Consider the following 13,323-nt stretch of genomic DNA (forward strand, 5'->3'; position numbering starts at 1 on the left):
AAAAGTAATGTTTTTTAAAAAGAATTTATTTAACTTGCTATAGAAGGTCCAGGGAAAATGAAGAGGAGATAATTATTTATAAAAATGTAAGGTTGCATACAGAGTGCCATCTGGTAGTAATTTTAAAACACAAGTAATTAGTTTATCTTACTTCATGCAGTGTGATTGTGCAACTTGTCACCACAGGGTTTGCAGTGGCCAAAATTGCAATTGGGTTCAGAAAGGAATTGAGTGAGTGTATGGGAGATGTATTAATAAGAGAATACTAAACAATCTGGATGCAATCCTGCCAGTCTTTGAGGGTTTCTGAAAGATGTGAGGATTTAGAAGAAATATCTTTTCCTGTTCAATATTATTATGTTTTAATGACCTTCCTCTGTCACAAAATGAATTTAGATTTTCTCACGAAGTTGACAATGTCGGAGTTGCAACCATGTGGAGATACTCCTCAGTGGTATTTAAAAGTTCTTTATAAACCTTGAAGTCACCTACCCTTACTCTCTGAGGTCACACGCACTGACACGTAGAAAACTTGCTGCAAGAGGTCTCATGATGCAAAATGATAAATATTTCTGCTTTTTGTTTGCCTTAGGACGCCAAGGCTTGTTGGACCATTCACCACGCAACACAGGCTCAAAAGCAAAAGAGAGGAAGCTGCATGGGACTTGTCCTCCTGTTGGTCGTGGAAACTATGAAAAACCATGTTTGGGTGAAAGCAGCCACAGGTCCTCATTTTTCAGTCCCCACAATGGTTTTCACACGATACATTCAGAGCACAGTCCTGTGAAGCCAAGGATAATTACAGTGGTGAAGCCCGGGGGACGCACGCTCCGGAGGATAACCTTGCTTCTGAACAGGAGATCAGTGCAGACCTTTGAACAGCTGATGGCTGACATTTCAGAAGCTCTGGGATTTCCTCGTTGGAAGAATGACCGTGTGAGAAAGCTCTACAATCTGAGAGGTAGAGAGATCCGAAGTGTATCTGAGTTCTTCCGGGAAGGTGATGCGTTCATAGCTATGGGGAAGGAGCCCCTCACTTTGAAGGACCTGGAGGTGGTATTACAAGAACTTTATCCTGAAAATCCTTATGCTGCCAGTGCTGCCATTCAGACGAATGAGGAGCAGTCCCAAAAACTGAAGAGCAGGCTGTATGACAAGGCCTCGAAAGTAGACAGTGGCTTTGATGAGACAGAAATGACCAAGAACTGCAGCGAAGGCTTGTCTTCCCAGCTGGTAGCTGGACATGAAGGAAAAAGTCAAACCAAGACAAAGCAAGAGGAAAAAATGAGATCCAAAAAAAAGTGGACTAGAGAGAGCTGGGGTGGTGAGCATGGAGCGAAGCCTTCTAGAAAAACACGAGAATCTGAAAGGTACCTTAAGCATGAGAGGAGTCCTGAGGAAGGCTTAGAAGACAGTTCTGAGGAGGTGTTGAGGTGTGAGAAATGTGAACAGGAAAGGCAGGCCAGAGAAAAGTTACGGAGAGAAAGGCAGGCAGAGGCCTCATTTGAGAATAGAGACTTGAACACAGATGTGTGTCAGAGGTACCACGTGGAAAGAAATACAAAAGTCAGGAACAGCCGAAAGTCTCCCGAAACCTGTCTGGAGGGTGAGGAAGTTGGCTGGAAAGATAATGGCAGTAGGAGGATGTGGAAGCCTCTACATAGGATTGTTAATGAAGGGCTGGAGAAACAAAAAAGGAACATTGAGAAAGAAAGGGATGTGGAGAAGCATGAAAACCATGGGAAGGAAGTAGTAAAAATCAGGAAGAACGCTGTAGAAGGGCTCCAGCTATCTCATGAAGTGAAGGAAGATAATGGAAGTAGCTGTGTAATGCACCAAAGCGGTTGGCTAAAGAAAGACACTCTGAGAGATGCTGAGAAAATGTCTAAAACACATAGAGAGGGCAGAGAGGGACAAAGGGCTAAAGAGGAAGCTGCCAGAAGAGAGGGGAATGGCACATGTAGAGAGAGTGACGTGACTCGACGAGAAAAAACAGGGGAGCGCAGAGTGAGTAAGGAAGACAACAAAACTCAGGGATTGGAAAGCACAAGCCGGAGGCACGCCATTAAAAGCAGAACTGATGTGGAAAAACACTATGAGATTGGCAGAACTATTGGGGATGGGAACTTTGCAGTGGTGAAGGAATGCCGCCACTGTGATTCCAATCAGATCTATGCAATGAAAATTGTTGATAAATCCAAGCTGATGGGGAAGGAGGACATGATGGAAAGTGAAATCCTCATTATTCGGAGTCTCTCTCATCCCAATATAGTAAGCTTAATTGAGGTGTATGAGACAGAAGCTGAGATCTACTTAATCTTAGAGTATGTCCCAGGAGGGGACTTATTTGATGCAATCATAGAAAGTGTGAAGTTCACAGAGCATGATGCTGCTGTCATGATCACTGACCTGTGTGAAGCCCTGGTTTATATTCACAGCAAGAACATTGTCCACAGGGACCTCAAACCAGAGAATCTCTTGGTAAGTATTGTCAAACATTTGCATTTGTGCAGGAATTGAATTTGTTTTCCTTCCAATTACGGTTCTTTGAATTGTTTTAAGCAAATCCCATACAGAAATAATGTGCTGTGGCAGGGCTTTTTAAAAAAATGGATACAATTTTGGAGTGAAATTACAATTGCAGTTTGCTTTACATAGATCTGCTGTGCATTGCAAATAGCAGTGGTTGTAGAAAGGAATTAAAGTAAAAATCATCAGATGTTCAGGGGTAGTGAGCATTTGTATTTTTTAGACATCAAACCTGTTACTTAGCATCTGACTTTTAGGTGTCCAAGGATGAATCATAAAGCATCTTCCTTGTGGACTAAAGGTTATTAAAATTGCTAAATTATCTTATTTATCTGTTGGACTTTTTGTCCACTGCATTTGTATATCTTGCAGACTAGTGTCCTCTAATATGGTGATTTCTATCTTGTGACAATTTCTTTGCTTAGAAGCAGAAATATTATACAGTTGATTGAATGATCTGACAGTAAAATGTTTTGGTGAATACAGCATTAAAGTCAGCTCAAACAGTAACTTCATGCCAAAGAGAAAAATTCTTGTTTCCGTCACATTTCTGAGGCTGCATTCTTTGCATGCAGCACTAAAGTCAATAGAGTTATTGACATGTGTGAATATGCATAGAAGTGTTTGTAGTATTGACACTTCACAATTGTAGAACTTCACATTGTGGACTGTAATAGTAAACAACTCTCCCTTGCTAAGCGTGTGTTACACTTTTGTATTAGGGTTCCAAATTTCCTGATAAACAGATAATAGCAAGTATTTGCCAGCCTCTAAAAAATTGGATTTTATCAACTTTTTGGAAGTTCAAGGTTAGCCAAACAAAAAAAGTAATAGATTATTTAGTCCTATGGGCCATTCAGTGCTTTTAAGAGAATTAATTTTGCACAGAGATCAGTGGGAATTTCTGGAGAAAAGCAGCAGGGTAGCCTCAAGGATAATGCAGAGGCTGCATAAGGCCAGGCTGGAACAGTTTGCTCCCAAACCTTTAAACAAAGCAATAGCATCTTTATTAGGTCCTGCTGTGAATCCTGCGTAGTTTAATGAAAATCTTTGGTGTGTGATTTCTGTGTAAATAAAAGAATGAATGCAACTCTGAATGCAGTGAATGCAACTGGCTAGTTTGCAGGAAGAAGTGGGCTTGTAGGCCCTGCTTTTGTGTTTTGTTTGCACAAAGTTTGAACAAAACTTCACAAAGAACTGCATGGCTTTTTCCAGAAGCTGATTTTCCATTATGAACCAGGTCCTGCTCTTTCCTATTTGCTGAAAATAAGCTAGTGCTCAGTGAAACACCTGAGATCTGATGCTTCATTTCCCTCTATAATACATAGTCATCACAGTGATGTAGATAAGCAAAGAAGGGCAAGATAAAGGTCTGTTACGGTTGTTTTCACATTAGTTCACAGAAGTGCAAAACAGAGAATGCTGGGCAGTGGCAGCATTGTGTAGCTCTGAAATAATCAAGTTACCCATTCTGAAAGTCAGAATACAATTTTGAAGGACAGAGCAGCTCCCAGACTGTAGGTATTCTGCCATGCAAGAACAGTGTTACCTAAACACTGCAGGAAATAAAATTTTATCTGTTCTAGTTTCAACTTGCTGTTAATTTTCTGTGCACACCAATATTAGAGACCATGTACACAAAGTATACTTTTGAAAAGCATGTCTATTCAACCATGCCAGGTGAGTTTATAAGGTCCTGATAGTATTGGATAGGTCACCTGCTATCTGATAAGTATTCCTACAAAGACAGGCCTTTTGAGCAAGATTCTGGGGTTTCTGTCTTTTTAGTGTGCTGCCTCTGTCTCCTTAGAGTGGCTGGGGCAGCAAAGTAGGAAGGAGAGCTGCCACTAATCTTACCATCAGCCAGTGCTGAACAGTAACAAACAGCATTGAAACAAATTTTATGGGTTCATTGGCTGTTGGTGGAGCAGGAGCATGAGGAGATGAAGCAAAGTGCTTCAAGTTCCAGCATCCTGCAGAGATGTTCCTGTTTGTGGGATACCTCTTTTTACACCAAGGATGTTTAAATTTGAATTAGTCTACCTAGACTTTGTACACAAAGGTCAAAATGTAAGTATGTACTTTTAGGCTGTTGACTTTTTTGTCCTGCTTTGGGTCTTCTTTTGGGCGGGTGATCTTGTAATTTTCATCTACTGTTTTTCCCCTTCAAGAAAATGGGAAGTGGAAGAGTAAGGATCCTTGGTCTATATTACTAAGGAAATGTGTATGTCTATTCTGAACCTGCTTTGTGTGAGAATCTAACCCTGTTCCTAATGACTTTTAAACATACTGGTTAATTGCCATAAGAGATTACAAAGTAGCAATCTGGGAAAAAATATTTCCCAAAGTTTCATGAAAATAAGCTACTAGGGAAAGAAGGAAAACCATTTCTGTCCTTACAGAATAAAAGATAGAAATATTCTTTGATGTCTAGTAAATTGTAAAATTATTGGCACAAGAGAAAGTTGGAAACCTGCTGTAGCTATTACTTCATTGCACTTCAGCTTCTCTTATGGAACTGTCCTCTAGTTATAAACTTCTGTGCCAGGCCACCATCATCCTCTCTGCTTTTTCCCCTCCCTCTTTCACTGCCGTGTCTGCCCACATTGATCAGGCTCCTCGCAGCGTAGCTGTGAGGCAGAAGGGTGGTGACTTGCGCTACAAAAACAAAATCTGTTTGACAGCTGGTGTGAAGACAGCTGCTACGACTCCCTCCCATCTGCCAGCCGAATCACCTCATCTAGGACGAGGTGTTCAACAAGAAAACCTTTGCTGCCAAGGATGGGCAATGTGGTGTGTTTGGTCTCACAAATGAAGCCAGTCACTTCTTTCATGCTACCTCATGGAGCAAGATTTTCTGGCAAGGTTTTTTGGTAAGGGGTTGTTTAATTCTACAGCTGCTGGCATTTCTTCACTCATGAGTGAGAAATTAATGCCCAAAATGTGGTGTTGTTTTTCCATGTTGTAGCTGTAAAAGATATAAAGGGGGAAGGGAGAGGGCTGTATTTGTCATTGTGTACTCATCTCGTTGTTCATTTCCCTCACATGCTAATGTGCTAATTCTTTAACACTCAACTTCATAAATGTTATAGCTTTTTATGCATTTGAGATTGCCCCTCTGCACCTTTTTCTGTCTTGCAAGTTTTCATGTATGTGTGAGAACTTCAAGTATAGCCTTTCTGCCTTTGAACTTTGTGAGACTATTTACATATATACAAAGGACTGTCCATTTTCCAACACTATTTACATACATACAAAGCACTGCCAGTTTCCTGAGTGCATGTGAGTCAAACTCCTGTTTAACCACTTACCTGTCATAACTTCCAGAATTTTCTGTAAGATTTTTCATAGAGATTCTTCTAGCTAGCAGCAGGGGATGTCTGAAACTCAAATGTGTAAGCAGTAATTTTTCTTAAGCTCTTTCTGTTTCCTGTATACAAAATGTCAGATGGGCTAACTGGCTTTCATGATGTCCATAAGAAGAATATGTGCTACCATACACATGTGCAGACAGAGAACTATTATATCTTAGATCATTATCTAAACACACTGATGGATTTCACAAGGTAAATATGAACTCAAACAAGAGCATTAAGTACTGGGAGTCATCCACAGACAGGATAGAAGGAGAAAGATTTTTTTTTTCCCCTTTGAAGATGAATTTGCCCTTATGTTATAATCTTCTTGTTTTATGGCTGGCATAGCTAGAAATCCTCAGGCAATATCCTAATATTCTGACATGTCATCTGTATTTGAGTAAGTAGTGTGCAATTGACTTGACTGCCTTTAGTCCAAGGCCACCAGATGCTGTATTTGTATGGCCTAAGTTGGCTGTCTGTAGAAAGTGTATGAAGTGTACTGGTCCTTCTTACCTCAATTAAGTCTATAGGCAGGCAGCACTATTTCTGCTTTGTTCTCACCATTGCATGGAATACGGACCGTGGATGTCAGAGGTTTGATTTCTCTTGAGCAGGTTGTGCATTTCTGTTATACTGCTATGAGGAAGTAGTCTGGCCTTGGGAATGATTAAAAAGAATCTGAGAAGCTTTTGTTTCTACAGTGAAGCATACTTGCATGCTCAAGGTGATGCCAGCTGATGGAAAGGTAGACTGGACAGTAGGAAGTTGGGCATGAAAGGAATTCTTTGAGCTGACTCAGTTGTTCTGAGCACAGTGTTAGTGAAGCTGCTGAGAAGTTCTGGGGTGAGGTTTTCAGGCTTGCTGACAGGCTACATGCTGTCTCTGAAGTGATTGTCAAAAGTTGTGAAAATATAGCCACCATGCCCGCTGTTCCTACCTGCTCCCTTGTTAAGTAAAGTGGGAGCTCAGTGGTTTTGTCCTGAAAGAACAGATGGTGCTGTGTTGCCACCTTGTGCTGTAATGGGAGATTAGGAGTCTGGCATTCTGAGAAAAGAAAAAGTGCAGCAGTGCATTTAACAAAGCAAGAAATCTCCTGAAGATTTTGGGATTAAGACCATTGTGTTCTCCACCCTTCCCACCACCTTGATGTTTTCTAAAATTGTATATAAATGTTTCAGTATTGTTTGTCTTAGTACAGTAGCATGGAGGTAGTTGAAATTCCATGTGACATGCTTTTTTTATATAATAAAAAAAATATATATATAGAATAGGAAAATACATTCATGCTCATATTTTTGTATTGCATATAAAATTGAGCATTTCAATTGTGAATTTTTGTAACATCTTACTAGTATTACCCCTAATTGGTAGAATATAAATTCTATAGATAGATGGTCTACAAAGCAAGTGTTACTTTTATAATTTTTTTGTCATTTTTGTCAGTTTGTGTCCACAGTGCATGATGGCAAAAGATTGTCACATAGTTTCCTAATATAATAGAGAAAATGGCTGTGTCATTTTAGCTTCTTCTTGCAGAAGTTTTGACTGCATGGTTGTAGTAAACTTTATTTTCAGTTTCATACTGAAAAATATTTTTTCATGGAAGAGCAGCAAAAAAACCCTGCCAAAATATTTTGCTTAATCAAGACTAGAAGAGTACACAAGGGCACTGCTGGTTCATGGAAAACTTCTCATCCCCCAGGACCCCCAGCTCCTTCTCTGCAGAGCTGCTTTCCAGCTGGCCAGCCCCCAGCCTGTACTGATGCATGGGTTATTCCTGCCCAGGTTTTGGAGCCTGCACTTGTCTTTGTTAAATTTCAAAAGGTTTTGCCCTACCTGTCTCTCAGGTCTGTTGAGATCCTTCTAAATGGCCACATAGCATTCTGGGGCATCAGTCACTCCTCCCAGTTTTGTGCATTTTTAAAAAAAAAAGGTTAAAAGGGATTAGTAGGCTTTACTGTATTATTTTGTAATGCAATACTTTTTTCTCTTAAAAAGAAGAAAAGGAAAAAAAAACCCACTAAGAAGTCCAAACCCATTTTGCTCAATCAAAATTGGATGCGTGCTTACAGTTTCTATAAAGATGATTAATGGGGATTAGTCAATTGTAATGTATAAGAGCAAATGTTTTCATCTATGCCTTTAGTTATCTGGTAATAAAGACCATCCTGAATTCTTGGCTTTCTTAAGCCATGATGATGAACTATGAGGAATTAAAGCACAGAGTATACCTGTCACATTACATTCCAGTTTGTCCATTCAAAACCACCTCCAGGTTTACTTGGCCTTTTTGTCGACATTTTAGCTGTTGGTCTGTTCCCCATAGTTCCAGGGACAAACAGTTTTTCATTTAAAGGAAATGAATTACTTTTTTTTACCTCTCAAAGAATATTTGAGTGTCAGTCACTAGTATTAAGCATACTGATTTATATAATTATACTGCTGCATTGTTTATTACTTCACCTTTGAATATGGAATCTTGGAATGATTTGAGTTGGAAGAGACCTTTAAAGGTCATCTGGCCCAAGCCCTTGTAATGAGCAGGGACATCTCAACTAGACCAGGTTGCTCAGAGCCCTGTCCAGCCTGACTTGAATGTTCCCAGGGATAGAGTATCTACTGCGTCTGTGGGCAATCTGTTCTGGTGTTTTGCTATCTTCATCCTAAAATATTACTTTTTAGTGTCTAGTCTGAATCTACTCTCCTTCAGTTTAAAGTTACTGCCCCTTGTCTTATTGCTGCAGGCCCTGCTAAAAAGCCTGTCCCCATCTTACTTTAATTATTGAAAGGCCACAATAAGGTCTGTCTGGAACCTTCTTTTCTTCAGGCTGAACAACCACAACTCTTGCAGCCTTTCCTCACAGGAGGGGTGCTCCATCCTTCTTCCCTGACCCTCCCCTGGACTCACTCCAACAGGTCCATGTCCTTCCTGTGCTGGGACCCCAGAGCTGATGCAGCCCTGCATGTGCGGTCTCAGTGGAGCAGAGAGGCAGAATCACCTCCCTTGCCCTGCTGGCCATGCTGCTTTGGATGCAGCCCAGGATATCGTTGGTGTTCTGGACTGCAACTGCACATTGCCAGCTCATTCCAGTTTTTCATCCACCAGCTACTCCAAATTGCTGTTCACAGGGCTGCTCTCAATCAATAACCCAGTCTGTATTGATACCAGGGATTGCTCCAGCTCAGGTGTAGGACCCTGCACTTGTCCTTGTTGAACCTCACAAGGCTCAACCTTCTTGAGCTTGTTCAGGTGCCTCTGGATGACATCCCATCCTCCAGACATGTCAAACTCATCACTCAGCCTGGTGTTGCTTGCCAGCTTGCTGAGGGTGTGCTCAATCCCACTGTCTATGTCATTAACATTTCGTTTCTTAAAATAACCCTTCATTAACTGCATTATGAAGTAATGCTAAAGACCAGTGGATACAAAATTAGAATTGGAGAAGGTGTTTTGACTACTTGCCAGGTGGATGTAGGAGATGAAAACTGCTGAAAAGGCCCAATTAGAAGGTCATTCTGCACAAAACTATTTCTATAACTCTTGCTGTGTGGTGACCATTAATAACCTAGTTTCAGGGCAGCAGGTAGAGTAGCAGAGTAATTTGGAAAGAACATAAAGCTTTTGTTGGTTTGTATTTTGTTGTTAGACCAGCATGATGGAGATACACTTTCCATGTGTCTTGGTTTTAGCTGGTACAGTGCTGTACTTTGGATTTTGTATGAGAATAATGTTAATAACACACTGATGTTTTGGTTGTTGCTCAGCACTGCTTATCCTAGGTCAAGGAATTCTCAGTGTCACATTCTCTGCCAGGTTACAGGTGTACCAAAAGTTGGGAGGGAACATGGCCAGGGCAGCTGACCCAAAAGCATATTGCATGCCATGGAACATTATGCTCAGTAAATAAAGTGAGGAGAGTTGGCCAGGAGCTGCTGGGCTGTGCTGGGGGACAGGCTGAGCTGGGGGTCAGTGGGCTGTGAGCAATTGTATTGTGCAGCACTTGTTTTTCTCCTGGGTTTTATTCCTTTCTCTTTCTCTTGCTCTCACTCTCTCTCCCTGTCCCCCTTCTCATTATAGTTGTTACCATTCCTACTGTTATTATTATTATAATACTTTAATAATTTCAATTATTGAATTGTTCTTATCTTAACCCACTGTTTTTTGGGTTCTCCTTCCCATCCCACTGTGGGCAGATGGGGGATGAGTGACTGAGCAGTTGTGTGGTACTTAGTTGCTCTCTGGGGCTAAAAAAAAAATCAGCAGTTTACATGGGCTCATTGTATTTAAGTCCACAGCATTCTTCTTTGCTTTCCCAGGGAAAAAGTACAGTTTATTTTCTCAAGAGGAAATAATAGTATTTAATTGACTCTCAATTATTTTTTGTGTTCCTTCTATTAATTTCTTGGAAATTGCAGTGTGCCAGAGTTTGTAGAGCAAAGTTATCTTTTTTCCATAATTGCTTATCCTCTTAAATAAATACTTATCCTCTTAAATAAATGAACCCTCTTAGTGTGGGGGGGAAAAGAGCCATGTACTGAAGACTGTTTCCATTATTAATACTATTATTAGAACTCCCTCCTGTTTAATTTTCTGCTTCCTTTATATTTTGCTGTTTTAAAATGCATCTGGACTAAACATATCTATGTATTTTGTTTGGATATAGGTTCAGCACAATGCAGATAAATCTACTACACTGAAACTGGCAGATTTCGGCCTTGCTAAGCAGGTTACAAAACCCATATTTACTGTCTGTGGAACACCAACGTATGTTGCTCCTGAAATACTTGCTGAGAAGGGTGAGTGTATATATTTTTAATTTGTCATAAATCTTTCAATTATGCTGAACTTTCTAATAATGGAAGTAGTCCAGAATGTTTCAACCTACTGAAATATCTTTTCAGGGTAGGAGGTTGGCTAGCAGTGTAATTTGGGAAAGGAAACTTCTTAGTTTTTAACAAACATGAGCATGACATCAGTTATATTTGCATTATTAGTGTCTGTGCTAATATATCACTCACTTCCAAGCAGATAAGCCATAAAATATCATAGATAATAATAGCTGAAGGGGGGAAAATGACCAAAAGTTCATGTTATCACCTAAGAGTAGCCAGCCCCATTTCATAACTGTAATCCAAACAACTTTCCAAATCCCCTGATGATGCCAAGTCATTGTGAACATGTATGTTAAAACTATTTAACATTTCAAAACATGTTTTGCATCACAAGGAATTTTGAAGATTTCATCTCCAAAAAGATTCAGATCTGGAAAGAAGTCAGTTTTGTTGGTGACTCAAACAAATCTATTTCTGGCTTTTGTTCTGTGGAGCTGGGTTGCACATCTCCAGTTATATCCAATTTCAATGGAAACTTGGCACTCTTAGTTCTTTTTTGAAGGGAATCTGAGGGTGACTATTTTAGAAATACGTGCCCTGTTTTCTCAATTAGTCTCCAGTTGACACTGGCCTTGTGAGACAGTGTTTGTGAAACATGTTGTGGAAAAGAGAGACTCTGTGAGAGCTGTAGCTAATAATGGGCAGCTTGTAAGCGTGGCGTACCAGCCACTCATTCTTTTGCTCACCTCTTCTTTTTGAGGAACTGAGCAGAGGTTCTGTGTTGCTTTTTCATTCTATTTCGAAGAAACAGTTCCTTTGCAGTTGTGAGTTTTCTTTCTAAAACAGGACATGGTTTGTCCCTTCTTCCTTAGGCTATGGCCTCGAAGTAGACATGTGGGCAGCTGGTGTGATCCTTTACATCCTGCTCTGCGGTTTTCCCCCTTTCCGCAGTCAGGACCGTGATCAAGAGGAGCTGTTTCAGATCATACAGCTGGGTCACTACGAGTTCCTATCCCCTTACTGGGACAATATTTCTGCAGGTAAGATTCTGCACGTACAGTAGATCTGAGAAGTGGCAGTCTTCTTTCCTTTTTTCAGGGAAGTGAGCTTCATCAACTTGGGGTGTTTTATGGGTCTCTCTTGTGTGAATCTGTGCTTTAAATGTGAATTTAGTACTCTGGTATATCAATGCCTGTGTTTCTGCATATTAGTTCAGCATGCTTTAATGGAGTCCTCAATTCCTCCCTCTGTAAGCAAAAGCAAGGATTTTCCTCATCTTGTGTATGTGTCTCTGCAGAAAAAGGTGTCAAAATAATCTCAAGGGCTATGTTAGATTGTAAGAATGTTATAAAAAAATCTCAAAAGCTGGGAATGAAACCCTTGTCCTGGAGAACACAGTGTCAATTTCCTATTGACAGTGGGGTCTGCACATAGTAGTTTTTTCTTTCTCACAGGCTAGTACAGTGTCTTTTGTGCACTCTTCAAAATCAGAAACCCTAGAACTCCTTTAATCCCTGTACAGTCTTTTAAAGGACTCGTTCCACAGCATTTTACAACATTTATGCCTTATAATAGATGAGATAGCCAGTGCTCATTCCTGTGAATGTGAACACTCAGCCAGATGCCTCCAGCACACTTTTGAGATTAAATTCCCTTCACTTTCTCCTCTGTTTCTGAAGGGGAGAATGACATCAGTCATGGAGATTTAATATTTTCTGTCACTAACTCTAACTGCAGTTTTTAGAATAGCTCCTGGGGATAGTTAAAAAAACCATGGTAAAACTAATGAAAAAAGCAAGAAGGACATTTTGTGTGGGTATAACTGTCACCATCACAGAATGGTAAGGTTGGAAGTGACCACAGTGGGTGATGTGTTTCAAACACCCTGCTCAAGCAGGGTCGTGCTAGAGCACATTGCACAGGATTGCACATCCTGGAGCATGTTGCACACCACCGTGCTTCACCCCTCTCTCCTTTGCTTTCTTCCATAATAGCAGCAAAAGACCTCATCACCAGGCTGTTGATAGTGGATCCCCAGAAGCGCTACACAGCACGTCAGGTACTTCAGCACCCCTGGATCAGAACAGCCGGGAAAACCAACAGCAGGAATCTGCAGAGGGAAGTGACAATCAACATCGAGCGCCATTTCCGGGCCCAGCGCCGAAAGGAAGTTGTTAATGAGGACACATGAAATCTTTCAAGCTCATTTTGTCTTCTTTTTATTGATTAACAAATCATTTATGTTTTCTTTTCAAAATGAATTGGGAATTTAATGTGTAGCTGTTGGTGGCTATTGCCATGCCTTTTTTTTTGATTCTGAGATTCTGAAGGACAGAGATCACATTCACATCCACCTCCTCTGATGTTACTTGCTTTCTCTCTGTTGAAAGCAGCGGGGACTAGATAAATTCTGGAGGGTGTCTATTCTTTTTCTTTAATTACTTATTAGGGCTTTTACATCTTTTACAAATTTTGCTTCTGTGACTCACACTAGTGGTGAATCTTCTTTCATCCTTTTTGTATGATATCCTCCAGGAGTTTTGTGTTTGTAATGTTTTCAAAATAGCTGTCTGCATACACGTCTTGCACTAATTCTTTAAAG

General features: G+C 40.4%; 1 protein-coding gene across 1 annotated transcript; it reads left to right on the top strand.

Annotated features, from left to right (window-relative positions):
- The first annotated feature begins 618 nt into the window (after nt 1-618).
- Nucleotides 619-13,112, top strand: DCLK3 (doublecortin like kinase 3). Its single transcript, XM_066572218.1, has 4 exons — nt 619-2,481; nt 10,553-10,685; nt 11,594-11,761; nt 12,716-13,112. The coding sequence occupies exons 1-4, from the start codon at nt 886-888 to the stop codon at nt 12,910-12,912; spliced, it is 2,094 nt and encodes a 697-aa protein (XP_066428315.1). The 5' UTR covers nt 619-885; the 3' UTR covers nt 12,913-13,112.
- The last annotated feature ends 211 nt before the right edge of the window (nt 13,113-13,323 follow it).

Source organism: Molothrus aeneus, chromosome 1 (genome assembly GCF_037042795.1).
Source record: "Molothrus aeneus isolate 106 chromosome 1, BPBGC_Maene_1.0, whole genome shotgun sequence".
Lineage (NCBI taxonomy): Eukaryota > Metazoa > Chordata > Aves > Passeriformes > Icteridae > Molothrus > Molothrus aeneus.